This window comes from Glandiceps talaboti, chromosome 16, assembly GCF_964340395.1.
Source record: "Glandiceps talaboti chromosome 16, keGlaTala1.1, whole genome shotgun sequence".
Taxonomy (NCBI): Eukaryota; Metazoa; Hemichordata; class Enteropneusta; family Spengelidae; genus Glandiceps; species Glandiceps talaboti.
In genome coordinates, this window is record NC_135564.1 from 11,547,018 (window position 1) to 11,569,734 (window position 22,717).

The window sequence follows — 22,717 nt, forward strand, 5'->3', positions numbered from 1 at the left end:
TGGTAACACAACACATCATCGTAAAAACACACGGCCTCTTTGTTCAAATGATATGTTTAGAACGCTCCACTTCAGATCACTATAGGGTTTTCTTTAGTGGTCTGAGGTTCCACCAAAGGCAAGATTGGAAAAATGCAATGTCACGCGCGGACGGTCATGACCAACAGTTTACGTTGCCATCTTCAAACGTTCTTACAAGAGAAGACTGAAATATGCCAAGCTGTCCTTGTTTGGTTTGATTTACAAAGACACCAGTTACATTGTATGTATGTCCACCAGAATATGTTAACCATAATGTATAATTCTTGGTTTTATTTCTTACCTCAACATTAAAACACACTGATAAGCATTATTTAGGGAAAGCATTTATTTGAAATAATACTGGTAATGTTTGAATAAATGAACATGCAAGATTTTTCAAACTGCATTTGACTATTCTCCAAACACTTATATATTGCCGGCCAGAATGGAATTCATCGCTGCGTCTGGGTTTATGTAAACACTTTCTCCAAACATTAGTATGTAATGAAAATATATGTTTTATAACATAGAGCATCTAAACAGTGTAGTGACAGAATAAACGGTGACTATAGTTAAAACTAGTAATTTAAGGTAAGAGGTCACAAAAAATCAGTGGAAACTTTATTCAGAGACACATGCTAATCAGAAAAAAAAAATTTCTGCAGACTTTTTTCATGGCTTTTACAACATCACCATCACATAAAATTTCGTATAGATGTCCAAATAATTCTCTTGTGTAGATAGTTTTGCTTCTGGGCACTTAAAACTTTATGCTAAGATGCTGTCGTTATTGCCCCATAAAATTATGCCAAGGGTTACTCTGTGTATATAATTATAATAGGTATATGGAATCTAAGATATACTTTTTATAAATTTGATATAAAATATTTTTATGTCTTACGAACTATATAATATCGTAACACCTTTAAAAAGCTAAAACGATTATGTAATGATAAAATATCATTTGCACTGAATGGTATAATAAACGTTCAAAATAACATTGACATTTCCGTCACAGTCTTCCGGTTGTTGACATGAGTTCATAAGCAAAACTTAGACAATGTTCCTTAAAAACTACTGAAAACGGGAGTATCTTGTCCTTCGGTGGTATCACTTTCACGAAAATCGACCCGAGGAGAAGCGGATGTATCAGTTGAGAACAAAGCGTTATCGAAATTATGTCCGGTGTGCATATCGGCCCCGTTGCCCCTTCTTTTAACGTACTTGGCAGAATTTGATCGCTTTTTAATAACACACCACACCGTTACACCAACTGCAACAATTACTGCAATTACAGCTTCGGCCACAAGTATCTTGGCTGCAGTACTGACACCTAAAACATAAACGCAATAACGTTATATATATATATATATATATATATATATATATATAGTTTCAATTTCCCACAATAGACCTTTTTTCTCAAAAATAAAAATAAAAATATGTATACTTGCCTTTGCTACTACTCTGTGCCAGGGGAAGCCTTGCCGTTATCACTGTCACATCTTGAACAGGTGTTGAAATAACTGCAATATTAAATATTAAGAAAACGACACTCTATGTGATATTTTAAAAAAATGTGATGATGTAGGTTTATTATTTAATTGGAAAGGTGAGAAAAAGTTGAAGATTACAAACAGCTCATTCTTGAATGCAAAGTAGAAGAGTGAGTTTTGGAGGAAATGTATCATTAACAATTGTATATAGCATCGATGCAACAATACTTCGAATTGTACATTAAGTATTTGTATGGAATGTATTGTTAGATATTCGGTGTAATTAATTGTTCTTAATGGCGATGACGTTCGCCGTGTACAAAAGCAAAGTTTTTGGAAAGAGAAGATATTGAACATGTTGGGAACGAAGAAAATTTCAGATCAATTTGGAGAAGGAGAAAGAAGTTTTGAACGAGATTATTGATGCTTTGGAAGGTGAATAAAATACGATGTGGTGGGGTGTAGGGGGGAAGATGGATATTATATCCACATATACACATCATTCTGTGTTTTTCTGTTAGACTAATAATGTTTTACGTGACGATTAGCATTTATTTATTTGTTTGTTTATCTATTTACCCATCATCAACGCAGTAAGGCAGTCACTTACTGATGAGGCACTGTATAAAACAACCAATGTAATTATATAAAAAGACATTAAAAGCACAAACAAATGACAAATGTACATCGAGGACTATAACAGGTTCATGAACAAATTCATACTAAAAGCATCAAACTCACTTATAGATCTGTTTACATAATCTAACTGTAACGTAACTGTAACGTTTATATCGAGTACATAATACAACCAATTGCAAGATCACCGTTGTGTCTAAAGTACCGTAATATCATTATAATACCGTAATATCATTATAATTGAACCGGTCGTTTCCTTTGTCTATGCCACTTAATCACGGTCATTGAAAATATATGTACAGCAGTATTAATGATATTTGACACCGACATACAGTTGTAACACTTACAGGTACGGTTTAATTGTAAAGACACCGTTTTGACTATCATGCCGAAATGTTGCTGGCATTAAAAGTGTTGTGTCTGACTATCCTGTTTGAATTCATGTTACCATTCAGCACATCTGTTTGATACACAAGAGAACAGTATAATCTGTACATTGATACCGCACTTTAAGATGTTATAGCATGAATTAAACTAATGAGCCAGCATACAGACATCAAATGAAAACTTCAAACGATTGACATCCACGTCACGTGACTCCCAGTTGCAGTATATTTAAATGGTTTACTTCATTTGTGGAATGTGCGGTTTCTTATTGATATCTGCTTGTATCAAACAGAACAGTGAACGGTAACTATAAAAATACTTTCGTAAAACTATGTTGCACTTCTACTCCTACAATTACTACAGTCATAGATATGTGCCAATGACCTAACTGAGCTGTGTGTGTGTGTGTGTGTGCAATCAACAGTTGAATGAATAATGACGATGTTGAGCAGACGTTTGACACAAATATATGAGCTTGCTAAATTGTGCTTTAGAATACCACGTACCGTTATTGCTTATAGTGGTCTGGTCAGTTGATGCTAATGTAGTAGGGACGACTGTAAAACAAAATAAAAACAATTGATATAATTCTTTGTTTTAGGATGTAACATTAGTCTCGACTACCAAGCTTCACCGCTGATGGCTAACTTTATGGCCGAGCGAGAGGTTGGGGCATTACAGAGGAGGTTATTCCTGTAAGGAGGAATGTTGCCGCTGTCGACATATGTGACAGCAATTGATTGGATGAAAATGATTCTGAATTGTCATTTTTTAAAGATAAAGACTGTAAATTTTGAACATAAATCGTGGTACAAACTTTCTGAAAATCATCCCTTTAACTTTAATGAGAGCTGCTACTGTGTAATTTTAGCACACAGGCCATGTTGTGGATCAGCCCTCTCCACATAACCATCTTGAACCAATCACTGACGTTATAATGTCCAGACGCTTTGCTGGGGAGCCTGGGTAACCAAGACTAAGTATATACAAGCAAGCTTCGTCCCACCCGGTCAATTGTCATCGGTACTGACGACTTCTACCTTCTCTACAAACCCATTTTTGGTAGAAGAACGATCGGAAAGTTCACAGTACGTGGAAATATGGAAATCTAATACGTTAAATCGCGTCTTCGTAAGTCGTCTTTATGTGAATATAAGTCTGCGGACGGTACCTATAACTTACTCAACAATGTGATAATTAACTTTTACTTGTGACATTTTTTCTCTCTGTACGATACGTCAACAGAGGTCTATAATCATAACTTGTAATTGTTACCACAGACAAACTACTTGTTCAATGTCAACCGTTAAAGTGTTTTTTCTAATATGGCTACCTCTCTCTGACTTAATGTAGAGTGATATAAAACTGTGGCATGGACCTTCAGAATTCAACGTTCATGGAAATTCCTTATATTTCATAAAATGGTGGTGACCTTCAACCTTGAATCATGGTTTTCTTTGACACAAACACGTTATATTAGATTACTTTATTTCAGCAAGCAAGATTAACCATAGGGGTGTACGATTACAATACTCAAAAGAAAAGAGTTCAAGGTATGATGGCAGTAGTGAATGACTCAGAATCTCTGACTATTCAAGAGGATAGGAACTTATTTTACAAAGAGTGTTATACATTTAAGAAAAAGTCAAACTTACTTTTTGGCTTTTTACAAATAAAACCTTTATATGTTTTGCAGCGTACATCTTTCCAATCACCAAGGTAACTCGACATCAATACGCAGTCTTCCTGACCAAATTTTTCGGTATTGGTTGGTTCGCCTTGTGCCCAGTTGCTATATTGGACAGGAGAATCATCAACCCACTTAAAGCCATCTGTGCAGAGATTTAAATATAAAATATACAGAAATTGTGGACATTTTTGTAGTATTATACCATGCGCAAGCCAAGTTGTACACATTCGAACAGAAACAGCACAATGATTAAAATAACCGCATCAAAGGTTTCCTTGAAACCCTTTATTTATGGCGAAGAGATTATACAATGTAGGAGCGTGTACCTCAAAGAGAACATGTCATGTCTATTTATATATTCTAATATTAATTTCCAACCAATTGCTTATCCATAAGGCCACTTTAAACTACTTTTCAAGTTGCACATTGATGATTTGTTGATGATAACGTAGCGTTTTCAAGCCATGAATGTCATGTGCATGTATAATAGACAGGAAAGAGAAAGATTACTCACAAATTCGTTAAACATAATTAATAATCAATGGATTACTATGTACAATCACTTTACATCAAGGGTAATTTCTTCCGGTTTCCCAACAAAATGAAAATTGTAAGTACCATAGGTGAGGAGTCAGGGAGTGATGTTGTGTACTTGGGCTATCACATTCGTTTTAAACCCTTTACCTTTATATTAAATAGAAATAATGAAGACACACATACCATATCCTTTGACTAGTCCGATCCAGATATCATTGGCATCTGTTATCTGACTGTATATAAAGTCGTTTTCATGTTGATGATGGATTGTCAATAAATAGGAATCACGCTTCATGCACTCCAACTGTGCTTGTGAAGCGTAATCACGTGTGTTTTTGCCACCGAAGTAATAACAATGTGATCCATAAGGAAACCACTCTAGCTCAGCTCCACAATGTCCTTCTATATGTACAGGTGTGGTTGGAACAGGTCCTGTGAAGATAGAACGTTATATTTAAATTGTGTGCCTACATATGTATGTATGTATGTATGTATGTATGTATGCATGCATGTATGTATGTATGTATGTATGTATGTATGTATGTATGTATGTATGTATGTATGTGTGCGTGCGTGTGTGTGTGTGTGTGTGAGTGCGTGAATATGTGTGTATGTATGCATGCATGTATGTATGTATGTATGTATGTATGTATGTGTGCGTGCGTGCGTGCGTGCGTGCGTGCGTGAATATGTATGTATGTATGTATGTATGTATGTATGTATGTATGTATGTATGTATGTATGTATTTCTTTTTCTATTAGCTACAATTCTGTGTGCTTAGGGGACCCAAACAAGTCATTTCTAATAGCCCTGCATAACGAGAACTATGACTCTGTTGAGGCAATATTGAAAATACACAATGTTAGGAGCTTCATTTTGTCACAGCTTGCTTCAGTATTGAGTGAATATTCTCCCAAGAGGTGTGTCCGTGTATCAATTCTAGTAATACACAACATATTAAAAAAATATTACCTGTGTAAATTTTACATAAAGACGAAGCGATGTTGTCACAGTTTGTGTCATTCCAACCACTTGACGTAGCTTGTACACAACTATCCCTGTCATCGCCAATTGGACCACCGCCGTTACTCCAGCTAGTATACAATACAGGAATGTGGTCGACCCAAACATACTCATTGCTCTAAAAGGGAAATAAATTATGGAGGTAAATAAAGATACTTCTGAAGAAACCGTTCTAAACATTGCTAATTTGGCTGTTGTTATTGCTGGTGATGTGGTGATGGTGTTGTTGGTGTTGTTGTTGTTGTTGTTGTTGTTGTTGTTGTTGTTGATGATGATGATGATGATGATGATGATGGTGGTGGTGGTGGTGGTGGTGGTGGTGATGGTGGTGGTGGTGGTGGTGCGTGGTCGTGGTGGTGGCGGTGGTGGTGGTGATGATGATGATGATGATGATTTGTTCCTGTTTTAAAACCGTCTATTAACAATTCCTTGCCGCTTGTCTAAGTCCATCTTTTCTCCACCTTTACGATGGTCTTCTGATTTCGAAGACATATTCCCCAACACTGCATGTATTGTGCTATAAACTTGTGTCTGAAATGTGGTCCTTCAATTCACGTGCACGTTCATGGCTTCATGCATATAGCATTGTCAATTCGTAAGATAACGTTAAGTTTATGGTTAGACTTAGTATAGGTATTACGTAATATCAAACCATGGCAATCAATTGCAAATCGCTGATGACAACCATGTAGTTAGTTAGAAAGAACTGAGTCTCTCAAGAGTAAAACGGGAACAGTTGGTTAAAATATTAGGGATGATGCTGTAGAAATGTTGACTTCGGTCCTCAAAATGTCGGCAGTGTGCGAATCTAGTGTTTGGAAGTTACCTTTTCCGGCGTTCAGTTAAGCCAATGAGATTCAAACACCGGTATTTAGTGCCGGGTTCACACACGTACACTACCGAGGTAGTAAACAATCAATGCTTATAAAATTATCAACGTGGTGGTAGCGGTACGGTGGATTTAAATCTTTTAGTGTGGCCATATGGATGGGGATTGGGTGTCATTTTGGATTTTCAATCTGTAAAACAATGTTATCACGGCGGCCTACTTAAAAATCAATGTGAAGCAATATACACTAAGTCTGTGTTTGTAACTAAATAAATTGCAAAAGATTGATATATGTGTAAAATGTTATTGTACTCATTTGTAACTGTTGTAATTTATTGAATTACATACACAGACTTAGTCTTTGCTGTTCACATTGATTTTTCAAGTAAGACGCCATGATTAAATTGTTTTATAAATTATATATAATTAAATATCAAAAATAGATTCCCAATCCTCATCCATATGGCCACTTTAAACCATTGATGTCTGACAGCATTGAAACCAAGTTTTAGAAATATTTCAACCTGGGGAGGATCATGTTTTATAGAATGGAAATTGAGGGAGGGCAACGTTTTAGAACAATGAAAGAAAGGGAGGGTAATATTTTACACAACAGCCCAGGCCTGAATTCTCCCTCCCCCTGCAATTACTTAAGTCTCCCTTATGTCTATACTAGTATAATGTACGCGCAAAACTACCTTGAATATGAATGTGAAGATTACGGGTAACAGAACGGTTACTTCTTGTAGTAAAATGCACATAATTTGAACTTGATCTTATTAACAAAACTGAACAAAAGGATCAATGTCGAAGTCAGAAGTCTATCAGAATAGCAAGCTTATGTCTAATGTTGTGTGGGTCTAAATTGATGAGCCATTGAGCCATTATAATGCGTGTAATGGATGAACATATTCACAAAAGCATGTACATTGGTCACACCAATAGCCCCCTCTGTGCTGTACCTGTCGGGACAGAACGAAAATAAAATAGATAGTCACCTCTTTATTCAATGTCATTCCAATCCACAGCGGTGTTTCTATTTCATATAGCAATGTTTTGATGTACGCCTGATCAAACGCATCTCTCACACTAGCTAAATTTCCTCCCTCGCTGATACACTGACTTTTAGCTTGTTCAAATGTCTGTTCCCTGGTTGACACTTTATAACAGGCGTCACCATACCTATCGTACCCTGCTTTACAAAGTGTGGTCGTTGATGGCGTTGAACCAGTATCGGTTGGGAGGACATCTATTTTGAAAGAAATTCGTGTTTAACAATGTACGAACTTTAAGTATTCACACTGTGACAGTATACATGAATACAAACACACACATACATACATACATACATACATACATACATACATACATACATGCATGCATGCATGCATGCATGCATGCATACACACGCACGCACGCACGAACGCACGCACACACACACACATATACATACATACATACATACACACACACACACACACACACACACACACATACATACATACATACATACATACATACATACATACATACATACATACACACACACACACACACACACACACACACACATACATACATACATACATACATACATACATACATACATACATACATACATACATACATACACACACACACACACACACACACATACATACATACATACATACATACATACATACATACATACATACATACATACATACATACATACATACATACATACACAGTATTAGGAGTAGAACAGTCCTGATAAATTCAATCCTAACGTTTTCAATCAATATTCTTTCTCATAGAAATTCAGGGCAAGATATACAGTAGGTCATAACCTGACTGTATATCTAAATGTTAGACACAGTTTTACGTTTATATATATACACATAATTGCAGGCATACATACATGCATTCATGGAGAGAGACAGTCAGATAGACATACATACAGACAGACAGACAGACAGACAGACAGACAGACAGACAGACAGACAGACAGACAGACAAGCATATAACAGTTTTGGTTGGAATACCTCCATTTGAAAAGCGTTGTAAATTTTTGCTGATGTATTATTGTTATATTCGTTTGTTAACATACGTAACGACAGTTATAGCTCGCAGTGGCTGCAAAGCAGCCGTGTGTATTGTTCAATGACTATAGTATGCATGCACGTCCTATATACCACGCGATAAAAAATTGGTGGTTCACCCAAGGATGCACTGCGGCACGATAACTACGAATGCGCGTTCTATGGCTGGCGCCTCGGGACTCAGACTTACGCTATTTTAGCCAAACTGGTGACTCCAAATTTTTACTAACATCGTTCCTCAAGGAGTGGCAAACTAGCGATTGTGTCAAAATTATTCACTGCTTAGGAGTTATCTCAGAGGTCGCTGTTATATACTCCGTTAATACTCGACTATTTACAAAGGTGAAGTGTGAACTGACCAAAGCTAGCTAGAGGGCAATTAAGTTAAGTTATAATATTACTTTATGCTAATGTACACGTATAATATAGTATTACAAAAACTCACTCTTCTTCCCTTGACATATCCATCCTCTTTTACCTTGGCAGCCATATTTTTGCCATGTTCCCGCAAACAACTGTATCTGTTCTGTAGATACACATGTTTTCTGAAACAGAGCACAGGAACTATTATTACTGAAAAAAACAACTTTAATTGGTCTTTTTATGTATGTATGTATGTATGTATGTATGTATGTATGTATGTATGTATGTATGTATGTATGTATGTATGTATGTATGTATGTATGTATGTATGTATGTGCCCGCGTGTCTGTCTGTGTGTCTGTGGACGCGATGGGTCACATTTATCAATATCATCGTTATATGAATGACCAGAAATGCTTAGGTTTTGGTAGACAGTCAATAAATAGTAATGACGAATTTTATTAGTAGTTGTAATAAAAAGCATTGAATACTTACACGTTGGTATGTATTTTGTGCTTTTGGTGACCAATTTGTGTATTCCAGTTCAGTACTATCCGTCCACCTGAATTGTCTTCTTGAACCATATGCAAGTAATCCAATCCACAGACCACTCGTCGAGAACTTCAACTGACTTGTTATAAACGCTATATGAGATTGCAGACAATATCTCGTTTAGTTTTTGTGAAATATTAATTAAGCTTATTACAAGAAATGTTAATAACATGTATTTGTGATGATGCACTTTTCATCCTGATTTTTTTTTTTTATAAATGATATCCATTTGACAACATAAAGAGATTATGATAATCTATTTAGTAGAAACAGGCATGCAACACCAGAACTTTAGATAGTAATTAGAATGGTGGTTGAAACTGCACATTTTATTATGCGAAACTAGTCAGCGAATTCGACATTTTTCGAATTGGGTTTCCCTCTCAATTTGTCTAGTATATAGGGTGTGGGTGTGTGTGTGTGTGTGTGTGTGTGTGTGTGGGTGTGTGTGTGTGTGTGTGTGTGTTATTGTCAGTATTCTATTAGGTCAGTAGACATTATACTATGCTGATCTGTCTGTTTATACCACCGGGACGTCTATTCGTCACTAAGAATTTCTCAAAATCACAAAGAAACACTTTTTAAAATTGATATTCGTCCCGAATTATCAAACTTTCGATTGTCTCCTTTGTTTTACACTTAGTCTATTGTTCCTTTGAATCTGAATAATGTCGTTGCTTTGCTAGCAATGCGAGGTTTTGATATGCCAAGCTTGTCTCTGTGGTCCTTAAAATGAAGATCTTTTGAGACATTTGGGAACACAACTGTTAAACAGAATAATTATTGCATGTCGCCGAAAATGTCCGGGTGATAATTCCGGGATATATTTACACATAAATCAAGAAAGTCGCTAAAAGAAAATTACCAGTTGCAATCTAGTAGTTTAGATATTTTGCTTCTCTAGAGCTTGGCCTTCATAGCAGGCTGCATGGAGAGAACGTTGATATGTCCGCCATTCAGCCTGCAGTGGAGACTATGCAGTAAATTGTGACTTCAGATACATACTTTGTATTTCTTGATTATGAATGGTCGCTAAATCGCCACCTAGACCTCTGCAGACATCTCTTGCTGCTGTCCAATTCGAACGTTTGCTTCCGTCATCCATACCATGAAAGCTGTAACATCTATCATTGAATTCCTTCCATCCTGTAGGACATGGTCCTGGCATTGGTGGTGTTTGTGGATAGGTGATTGGTTCTGTGGTATGGTTGAATTTCTTACATATGTACGGATACTTCACTGCACAGTGCATATCGTTCCATTTACCACCTTCTTTAAAAATCAAGTAAATACGAAATTAATCATCAGAAAGGTAGCCTTCGGTGATAACAAGTAGGGGCAGAAGGAAATAAGGGTGTGGGTCTGAGATTACAAATCAGTTCACTTCTTAGGTCCCCATTAAAAAGGAATACATAAATGGGAGGCCCGGGAGTGTCACATTTTAATTGGGGATTCACTTTATGTTCCATATTTTCAGCATTTTGTTTGGCAGCCCCCATTGCCACTACTGCCACATGCCACCACTGCCAAATTCCAACACTGTCACCATAATAGTACTAGAATATCACAACATATCAGTCGAGTCACTGCTTGCAACCATCTGTTGTCTGTTGTGTTGAGGAAAAGAGTGGCTCTCACACAGTACTAAGAGAACAGTGTGGTTAAGTCATTGGGAGGGGAAAAATTGAGTTTGTTTTCTCAAGACAAATTTCAGGCTCAACATAGCCCACTAAGATTAGTAATTAATCGTTGTACATTGGGTTGAATTATTCAAAGGAAAATTAATAACATCGACATGACAGTAATAAGTGCATCTGATTGTCGGTTGACTAGAAGTCGCTCGCACTCAACCGAGGAAGGGGGTGGTCATTGGTCATCTCCCTAGCAGCTCTGTTTGTAGCTCTATTAAGGCCGCAGGTTGTTATAATTCCACAGGACATATGAGTAACCAGAATGTTAGGTATTATAGTAATGTAGTTAAGTAGCTAAGTAAGTAATATTTCATAAAGAATACTGGTACGACTTGGGGGACAAGACAAACACCACAGTTCAGACACGGTCATGCCGTTGTAAAAATGCATTCGTCTTTCAACCCAATCGAAAACACCGTGAACCCCCCCCCCCATCAAAATTTTCAAAACATGACAACCCCTACTTCCAATTTGGAAAATGTGACCCTACAAACCCACTGCCCACCCACCCACCCGCCAAAGAAGATGACCCGTCCATTAGTTCGTCGAAATTCCATGATCTCAAATCGGGTAACAAATGACTGTCAGTGCATAGTTCTATGACTGCCGAATTGAAGCCGCCAACATTAACGAAAATAGTATATATTAATGAACGTGGATGTATTAATGCGATGTGGAGGACTAACGACGAACATGTATCGCGTACAACCCGGAAGGACTTCTCACTATTGCTCAAATATATAAAGACAGTGAAATAATCGAAAATACATACGCCTATTGTACACGCTAGTACATTCTTCCTGCCCATTGAAATCATTTGGTTCCATATCTGCCCAGTTTTCATAATCTTGCGCAGTACCATCAGACCATCTACGAGTAAGGAAATAATGAGTGTGAATGTTGGTGCTTCACTGAATGTTCCAGTGCGTAGCACTTGGGAATTCATTTTGAACAAAAAAGGGCTCCACTTACACTACTACTCATCTCTCCCCTTGAATTCGAAGCTTCTAAAGATGTGCCTTTAAGTGTAATGTGTTTAGTACACCCTAGATAAAATCACCATCTGACATAATCCGCCAACAAATTTACCAATTATAGTATAGTATCCTTCGACTTCAAGAGAGGGAGATGAAGGATAGTATAATCGTAACCCCTTCATCATTCAAGATGCGGGAAACTGTTCTGTATTCAAATGTAGCGTTAACTTTATACAGTACAGTACAATCTTGACGGGATTTGGGTAAGCTTCATCCTCCAACCCCATCCCCAGCTTATTCAAAATGATGACGACAAAAATTGCACTTGAAGTTATAATCTATATACTTACTTGTACAAATTTACAGCACGATATCGCCTTAGTCCAATCCACCAATCATTCTTATCAGTATCTATAATCTAGGGAGTAGCAAAGTATTAGAATGAGTCAAAGTGAAAATGTGACCTCCCCTTATCCCATTTTCTAAAATATGACCCTCCCCAGAGAACCCGATTTGTAAAAGTGACCCACCCCATTCTGGTCCCCTGGCCCTCCCCCTATTGAATTACTGAATGCTTCCTTACTATGTATCGTATCATACTTACTTAGATTAGATCACAAGCTGTTTGCATGTATGTGACTTCACTGCGTGATATATTTTTTCCTATGATGTCTCCGCTAATTATGACAGTAGTTGTACAGGCATAAGGGAGCGCATCGACGCAACGCCGAGACCATTAAGGCTATTAAAACCTAGCGCGTTTCTTTATTTGTATTCTTATCTCACTTCACGTTATATGGTCCATGCCAGGTATATTTAAAAATGGAACAGTTACAGTAACTATATAGTGTTCAACTTCGTCAAGTTTAATTAAGATTCTTGACATTGTAGCAAAGACATGAAGAAAGCGATGGGAGCTGGGCAGGATCGCACGATCGTCTTTGCAGTATTAGCCAATGATATTTTGTGACGAAATTAATTACGATGTACAATTAGTTGATAGTATTTTTTATATTGGTGTGACAATACAATGCTGATATTACAATGCGGTACAAATTTATTAGTGTATCCTACCATTGTTGTGATCCATTTGGATTCGTCTTGACCATGTATAGACACCAACTCACCACCCTGAGAATTACAGTAGGTTCGAGAATCAATCCAGCTCAGATCTTCGACTTTTGACAAAAAACTGAAGAAGTAACACATCCCTTCGAACTCAATCCAATCATTGTTACCTTGGTAACAATAGTTCGGCGGTGGCGGTGGAGTGGGTGTTATCAGTGATTGCCCTATATGTTAGAAGAAAATCCATTCGATATAAAAAAATGTTACGAACGGCAATAAATTCTAAACCCTCCCCATACATACATACATACATACATACATACATACATACATACATACATACACATACATGCACGCACGCACGCACGCACACACACACACACACACACACACATACATACATACATACATACATACATACATACATACATACATACATACATACATACACACACACACACCCACACACACATACGGGCGCACACACACACATATACATGTACACACAGGCCTCATCGGGTTGTTAATGGATTGATAGAGGATTTCATGTGTTTGACATTCACGTCAACTATATTTTGCATTTTTAATGAGGAATCTTGACGCATTTTGTTATTTAAAGGGAACATTCATCGGGTCCTCCCCCCCCCCCCGTTCGTCTTATGCCCGAGGCAAACCCCTTATGAAAGTAGTTCCTATACATCTTCTGTAACCAAATACAAACAAACATCATTACCTTTTTGAAGAGAACAAACCCAGCCGTATAATGTAGTACAGCTTCGACGATACCATGTCAACTTTGAAGGGGATTTATTGGCAGTTACACAGTCCAGCCTGCTGTAGTAACTTGAACCATAACCAATCGCTCCCCTATAACTGCGATGCCAGTTGAAGTACGAAGTAGGAGACCCATCAGTCCAAACAAAATCTCCTGCCCGATTAAAAAAAACAACAAGACCTTGCTTCAATGTTGCAGTGATTAAACTTAAATTGGTAATTAAGAGGTTACATTTGTACATTTGCATGGTGTACCATATTTAGTTTCATTTTCATTAGTATTCTCTGTTTTTTTTGGTCAGATTATAATTGATTTTCAAAAAATGAAGTTGCGTCGTAAAGTGCCCGATTCTAGAATTAATCATTTGTTTCTCGTACTTTAACATAATGTACGCCTCTGAAATGAAAATCTTATTCTTTCACTACTTTGTCCAAGAAAACTCAAATCCATTTCCACACTGTCAGTTATAATGAAGATAAACATATCAAAGTCACCATGTGTATAGTTGAAAAAAAGGTTAATGTTATGTTTTGATTTAGATTCGAAAATCTCCACCTAACATTGTGTTGGCTGTAAAGGTAAATGATACATTGTCGATTCACTTGTAAACAATTCAAACCCTAAATTTACTTATAGTTTTTTTAGGTGAAAAAGACCAGGAACAGACTTTCACTCAACAAAGCTTGCAGAGATTTGAAGAATTTAGTTGTGTTTTTTAAAAAGAAATTGATCCCTTAAGCACATTCTAATTTCAATATCACATAAATAAAATAGTCTTATGAGAAACTTCCTCTAGCTGTCAATAGTAAGCCAACCGCCTGATGGTGATTGCCCTACCATTCTGTCGATGTCCTCATCAACAATAGCCGCGTGATGTAAATAATAATGGTACTTACAACATTGTATAAATAAAATAAGTTAACATGTCATCGTGGGGACTACAATTGTACCTAATACACACACCACAATTTGATAAACTGAGAGCTTTCGCCTGCAAACTTTAACTCTTGCTTATACTCTACGATAGATGGCGCTGTTTATGATCACGTCTTTTGAAAATTAATGAACGTGGCTTACCCAAGGTATTTGCACGAGTGCTTGCAAGTGTCTTCTGCCCCGTACTTTTACGAGCATAGCGAGTGACAGAAAACACTGCAAGCATGAGACTAAGTGCAAATACCACTAAGTACTATCACTGGAACTCACACTGAATGGGGTTATGTTCTTAAAACACAATATGTTTTTGCTGAAACATCAAATTTTCCTACAAATGACACTGCAATCACGCGCTTTCGTGTAATATAAACTTTCGCGCCCTAATGTGCATATCATGTGCATGCAGGTATGCAATAATATTTTCGGTATTGTACTGCAGTACAATTACCAGTAGTGTGCGCGTTAACCGATACAGTGATCTCTGGTAAATTATGTAACAATGTCCTTACCTTCATGATCGATATCATTCAAACCAATCCAGAAATCTTCGTACCTGTCAAGTTGAACGGACTTTCATTTCATTTAATGATACATGTATCAATTCCAGATCAATAAGGAGATTTCATAAATTGAGATGACCCACCCACCCCTACATGTACACGTACACAAAGTTAAACACAGACACAAATATACGTACGTACGTACATACATACATACATACATACATACATACATACATACATACATACATACATACATACATACATACATACATACATACATACATACATACATACATACATACATACATACATACATACATACATACATACATACGATTTTGATATTATCTGATAACCTGCCTGTCCATTCCTTTTAAGATCATCTCTTCTTCGTCACGGCTTTGGAAACTCGCTAGACTACCACCGATGGATTGACAATATGATGATGAATCCTGCCAGTTCTTCCTATGTTTTCGTTGCACTCGATGAAGCTATGAAAACACAGAATATGGTTTACAGATTTGTAAATGTTAAACACAATTATGCACATCATCACAAGATATATTGTAAGTTTACCATTGTACTAATGCACCTTTATTGTTGTATTCCGTTCTGTATGAACTATATTTTTAATTTAAATTTCTGGGATGAATAAAGTGATTCTAATAATTAATATGATGTAACAAATAATTTATTTTACAATTCAGTCTGGGAAACGTTCGAGATACCGGTTATTACAACCATACTATAGACTATTAACCACACTATAGACTCTGAGTTAAAATAGACGCCAAGATATTTATTACATTGTTTGGTGGGCTGAGTCAATATCGTGCAACTTTGTGTTGTTTGTTTTCTTCTCTACTAAATAGGCTATGCTGTGTTCGACCGTCATGTGCTAGGGGGTCCGTCATGTGCTAGGGGGTCTTTTAAAACCTTGACGTTAACATTAATAATCAAAAGTCAATTATCAAATCCGAAGAATTATCAATTATGACATTTTCGTTGTTATACTCTACTTATATTTGACCCTGAGTTTTACGTTCTGAGTAAACATTTCACATACAAAATTTGATTACATCCGTTTAGTAACACAGAAGTAATGTATTTGAACGTGTGTACCTTAAAGCACTTATCTCCATAAGGAATCCACCCAGTGGGGCATTCATCTGTACTGTTGTCTGTCGTTTGATATTCATCCTCATCTCCAGACCCGGCAGGTACGGTAAACCCATATGTCATCTGCAAAACTTCAAACAGAAATTCAAAGTTAATTCTCAAAGGGAACTGTGAGTATTTTGTCGTATCTATCCCAGGTTGTGATGCCATAACAATGTGATACAACATAGAGGAAGTCAGTACGTGTTTATAACTCTATGATACATTGCAAACAGATAAAACAAATGCCCATTGTGTAAAAACTATTGCACATACATGGAGTAATTTGTATATTGATCTATATACAACTAGTCACTTGTATTCACAAGTAAACACAGTTAATTAGATTGTGTATGCAAGGCAATTTTCCAATATGTAAGCCTTGTCCTCATCTGAATCAGTTCGATTTCGAATTGAACTGATCCAAGTTATTTTCATCCACATCCAAGCCACTTTCTGTTCACTCTAAATTGAAAGATGGACTCGATTTGAATTACATTATCGAATCTGTAATAATTTGTCAAGCATAGGACAAAAGAGTTTGTGAATTAATCCTTGCGAAGTGACATAAAGTATTTCCTTGAAATAGAGAAGGGGTAGACAAGCACGAATGGAATGTTATGCGTATGTGTGCGAGTGATTCCTCCATCTAAATGATTACAACCGTTTGACTACATTTGTAATCAAGGGCACAGCGATTCGACAGAGATGTCATATACTGACTTCTACTGTAATATTGATAAGAGCAAGCTATGGAGAATGGTTGAAAAATACAAAGAGCCACTTGGTGTTACCAAACATTTATATTATAGGTTCTTGATACAACAACGCATGTGCAAACGCATGCAAAACAATGGAGTCACCCATACGTTGATTGGGATCAAACTGATATACACAAGTATGCACCTAATCACCACAAGGCCTAACTGATCGTGATCAGACTCGAATACGATTTTGTAATGTGGGCTAGGTTATTCATAGAATGTGTAGACAATATATTTTATCACTTGCTGTACATACAAAACTTTTGCCACATTTGGAGTTTTAGCTTGCGTTCCAAACATAGAATTGGAATTGAAAATATAGTAAAGATGTTTAATTAATTAAAAATAGCACCAGGTGGCATTAAAACAACTGTATCTGGCTGTTGCTATGGACATGGTCTTGTTGCTAGGAATATATGCATACGTTTTTGGAATCTTTATTAACATGCCTACCCTTCCCACTTTTCATCTTTGCAATATAATCCATCATTCAACTCTTGCTAGGTGCGTGGTCTGTTGCTAGGCATAGTTGCATACATTTATTGAATATTTAGTCACTTACCTACCCATCCCTGTTATTAACTTTGTAATATGCATCGTAATTTCACTGTTGCTAAGGGCATGGTCATGGTTGCTAGGGCCAATTGTGTCAAAATGTTTTCAACAATAACTGCAGAACAATATCTCAAGAAACATCCCACCAAGTTTCAACCCATTAGCCATGCAGTTTCAAATTTCTGACCGAATTTCAGATTTTTAGATCTAATTTGCATATCGCTGATGGGATCATCACGTTATGAATACATCTTCATCTACACATTCGCAGATGCATCCCCATTAAATTTCGGCCCGATCTGCTTAGTAAATTTTCAACAAAAAAAGACACATTTTAGACCCTATTTGCAGATCACTAATGGGATCATCATGTCATGAACATTTCTTAATCTAAACACACCTAACACGCTCCAACCAAACTTCTGCCTAATCTGCTCAGTAGTTTTGGTATTATAGATTTTTCACCAAAAAGACACATTTTAGCCCTAATTTGCATATCATTGATGGAATCACCTTGTCATCAACAATTTTTCATCTAAACTCCACAAAGAACGTTCCATCATATTTCACCCAATCTGCTCAATAATTTTGGAATTATAGATTTTTTTTGACAAAAATACACATAATAGATCTAATTTGCATATAATTGATGGGATCATGAATGTCATGAACAATTCTTACTCTAAACACCCCTAAAATTGCTCCCACCAATTTTCAATCCAATCTGCTCAATAGTTTAATTTGGAATTATAGATTTTTACCAAAAAGACGGTTTGGAAAAAAAGAATGTCATTGGATCCAATTTAATCATAGTAAGTTTAGTTATATTACTCCGTGGTACATGTAGGATTTTGTCATTTGATCGGAGAACTCTGGATGACACTTTCAGGTTGATTAGATCAGATATATAAACAGGAGCAGTGTTGTTGAGAGCTTTGTACGTGAGTAGCAGGATTCTGTAGTGTACTGATAGCCAAGGTAATTCCATAAATATAGGGGTTATGTGGTCATATTTCCGTGTACGAGACACAATTCTGGCTGCTGAGTTCAGGGCATGCTGAAGTGGTAGAATGGATGATGGTGGTCAATTTATCATTGTATTATTGTTCGCCTTACTATTATTTGATGAATTTCCAAAATTAAATGTGCAATGAAACTATTCGGTTGGGAAAAAGAGAATGTAAAATTTAGTCATAGTAAGTTTAGTTATAGACAGGAACGGTTGGGTGATGATAATCTACAAATCGTTTCAACTTACCGTTCATTGGCTCTGTATGAATGAAAACGGTTTCATGTAACATTTTGTCTAAATGAAAGGAACTAACATGCCGCCTTGCAGAAACTAAAAGCAGACATCAAAACATCGGAGTTGCGTGCGTTTGTGTCTAGTTGCAGTAAGCTTGATTTATTTCATTTACACTAAATGTAGCGAGACATTGTGATAATGCTATCTTAGTCTAGAATATGCAGTTTCTGAATGGTTTCTGAGTGGCTGTACATGTATCAAATAAATCCGGTGCTCATATGACCAATCATATCCAAGCGGTCGTTTGCATTGGCGTCACAGGGGAATCTTTAGACACATCGCTAGCATCGGACATAATTATCTTTACCATCATTCAACTTACTCCTTTTCGCAGCTGGGTTGATTTTCATTTTGAACGATTCAATGCAATTAATTATTAAATGCAGTGTAACTATTGATCACATTACAGCATTTAATATAATGTAACATAAAAATATTTGTAACTATATATCATATACGCCAACCAATAGTGACGGAAGGATAACTTTAAGTCATAAGCTTATGATATTTGACGACGAATTTCCCATTTTCTTTCGTAGCAATCAAGACAATTTGATACCTCCACCCCTCCTCCTTCCACAACCAACAGTGGCGGAAGCTTCGAAGGACACCTAGTTAGATATACCGTTCATATGTCAACTAGGTCAATTTTGAAAAAGTCAATTTTGAATTTTTCTTAGTAATCAGACGATTTGACACCCCCTTCCCGTCCGGTCCGTGTGGGTTGCAGAACAACGGATGCTGTTTTCCAAAAATATTACTCAGCTTTTCCTGGCGATAAGTGTGTTAACATGGCTTCCATTCATAGTATAGTATATTAGCATCCGGAGTGAATCCAGCTTGTAAGTTTTATGTACGTTCAGGGATTTCTTTTCGATGTCATTCTAAACTTTACAAGTGCCCATATCGTTACCTAGGTAACGGCTTGTATCTACGTCATTACCCTGTATTTCCTTTTACTGTACACTCAGTGTATATTTGTATGTCTGACACACACATTCACTGTACCATACACACGACGTAAGCTTTACCCTAATCGAGTTGAGTCTGCATTATAATTGTGTAGTATAGATGTTATTTTCGTCCCACAACTCTGTCCGACACTTTTGATTGTTGTCATGGCAACGCTAATATGCATTTCGTGTTTGCGGAAACAGTAAGCAGAATGGAGATTTTGATAACACAATGTACACTTGACAAGAGTTGAAACACTGTAAATAAATTATGAATTTTGTTTACAAAGCTATGAATAAGTGTCGACCCTGGTTCTACATAACTCGTAAAAGTGATTATCTGTGTTTAGGCCACCATCAGATTGGATTTGTCAAATACACTACATGTCTTAATTAACTTTGAAAGCAAACTATCATTATGTGATAACGAATGTATCTCTTCCCATTGACCCATTTCAACTGTTACCGAGTGCAAGTGTTCATCAGGTCATATAAAGGTCAACATACGAAAACAGGCTTTAATTACCCCAAAGTTTTTCTATATTTTCTAGTGTTGTTTAAATATATTACCTGCATGCCGGAAATGAAAACTTATAGATTTATTGATCTGTGCCTTAAAGTATAAGGTCTTCGGAGAGGTTTGACAAATGTACCAATGTGCCATTTCCCTATGATCCTGATGTCAACTAAGTGTACAATTCTTGGATGCACACTACAAATTCGTCATTGAACTGTTCATCTAGATAACCTGAGAGCTATGCCACAGATCTCACGATTGATTGCGAGTGATGACTGACAGGATTTCGTTAGAAGAACATTATATAATCAAAATCAGGAACCCGAATCAAAATGTCTTCTGCCTCAACAAATATCATTACACTCCCACATTTTATCGTCTGGCTCAACTTGGTGACAAAGATCTTACCAACAATGCTGTTATATTATCATCTGGCGGAAGAAAAACCTTATCAACATTGCTACATTGTATCATCTCACTCGACAAAATTGTACCAAAATTGTTAATTTTATCGTCTGGCTCAAGTAAAATCTTACCAACAGATATTTGTCGGGCAAGACGATAAAATGTAGCGATTTTTATAGTAAGATTTTTTGTTGAGCTAGTTGATAAAACGTTGCACTGTTGGTAAGATTTTTTTGTGCCACATGACGTTTTGTTTCAGGGTACTCTCATCATTTGTATTGCATTATTCTTTGCAGCCCTGAAACAGATATAACACAGAAAAAAAACGTTCAAATCTGAGCCATGTCCCACTAAGGACGATATTATACATTTGACAGACAGATACCATATTCTGATTCAATCTTAAGGGTTTTCATACCTGTCATTGGTTTAGAGATGTACTGTAAAATGTTCCTCGACTTACCGACAAAGGTGACTAAAACCAAACCAAAAGTCTTCCACATCTTGTAAGTGTTTACTTCTATAACACTTGCAGGAAAGAAAACCATCAGCCTGTATGGGGTTTATGTCAAACACTGACACATACATATACGTTTTATACACTAATTCAAATGCTAAAATTCATTTTTTTATCTTCAAAGCACACTGTTTCCTATATCCGGAATCGTGTGTAATTCCTCTGTTATGAAAGGATGTGCGTAGACGTGTGTAGTTTGTCATCCGTAATACAGTGTATATGCATATATAAAATGGACTACGTTAGTAAATCTTATTTAAATAGTTATTTTTTATTTTTGGATCTTGATGATAATGGTCGTGAGGTTGTTCCGCTCACGCGCTCAAAGATATATAACCGGAACGTGATATTTGCATATATGCGGTCACAGTGAAAACAATGACCGCCTGTGTGGGAGCGAGGTCATTATTCAGTGCGGCATATATGCAAGTTTGACATTTCGGGTATATACATGTACATTGTAAAAGAGGAACCTCGAGCAGGTCTTATTAAATCCGATTATGATAAACTAAACTTTGAACAATGTAAACCCCCCAAAATGTAAACTCAAATGTCTAGTCACAGGTAGGCAAGAAATCAAGACAACAGGTGGACCAAGAGATTCACAGAATGGTAACCAAGGACGGGGAAAAGAAGAAGAGGAAGACGAAAAAGAGATGTAGAGATGAAGTAACCACATACATGAATACGACAACTTGGAGTAGAATGGCAAGAGATAGACGAGAATGGAAATTGCTGTAGGAGGGCTTCACCCAAAATTGCATGGACGATTTGATTTGATTTGATTTGATTTGATTTATTTCAGCACAAGAAAGAAAATAAAATTCAGTATACAGAAAACAATTAGAACTGACAGAATAAACGTTATTGAGCTGCGATAACACAGACAAGTTAAAAACTTGTGTCTACACAGAACAGACAAACTCAACTTTAACAAAAATAGAGATTAAACTCACATGAGACAAAACAATTA

At 36.6% G+C, this 22,717-nt stretch overlaps 1 protein-coding gene across 2 annotated transcripts; it reads right to left on the reverse strand.

The window, feature by feature from the left end:
• Positions 1–38: 38 nt before the first annotated feature.
• LOC144447335 (macrophage mannose receptor 1-like) lies at positions 39–21,802 on the reverse strand. 2 transcript variants are annotated; one of them, XM_078137303.1, is made up of 18 exons: positions 21,691–21,802; positions 16,692–16,819; positions 15,930–16,060; positions 15,576–15,619; positions 14,089–14,283; positions 13,362–13,579; positions 12,638–12,705; positions 12,083–12,180; positions 10,625–10,888; positions 9,563–9,711; positions 9,150–9,249; positions 7,619–7,869; positions 5,741–5,909; positions 4,951–5,199; positions 4,196–4,372; positions 3,047–3,097; positions 1,476–1,547; positions 39–1,354 (listed from the first exon to the last, which is right to left on the reverse strand). In XM_078137303.1, the coding sequence occupies exons 1-18, from the start codon at positions 21,773–21,775 to the stop codon at positions 1,089–1,091; spliced, it is 2,715 nt and encodes a 904-aa protein (XP_077993429.1). In that variant the 5' UTR covers positions 21,776–21,802; the 3' UTR covers positions 39–1,088. The 2 variants fall into 2 exon arrangements, with proteins under 2 accessions (XP_077993429.1, XP_077993428.1); XM_078137302.1 differs by having other exon boundaries at positions 10,625–10,891.
• Positions 21,803–22,717: the final 915 nt, after the last annotated feature.

Coding starts and splice junctions, on each gene's coding strand:
- LOC144447335 (XM_078137302.1), bottom strand. CDS start 21,775: ATGGTTTTCTTTCCTGCAAGTGTTATAGAAGTAAACACTTACAAGATG. Junction 9,250..9,562: donor CACAAAATACATACCAACGT/GTAAGTATTCAA, acceptor GCTCTGTTTCAG/AAAACATGTGTATCTACAGA. Junction 5,200..5,740: donor TTTATGTAAAATTTACACAG/GTAATATTTTTT, acceptor CTATCTTCACAG/GACCTGTTCCAACCACACCT.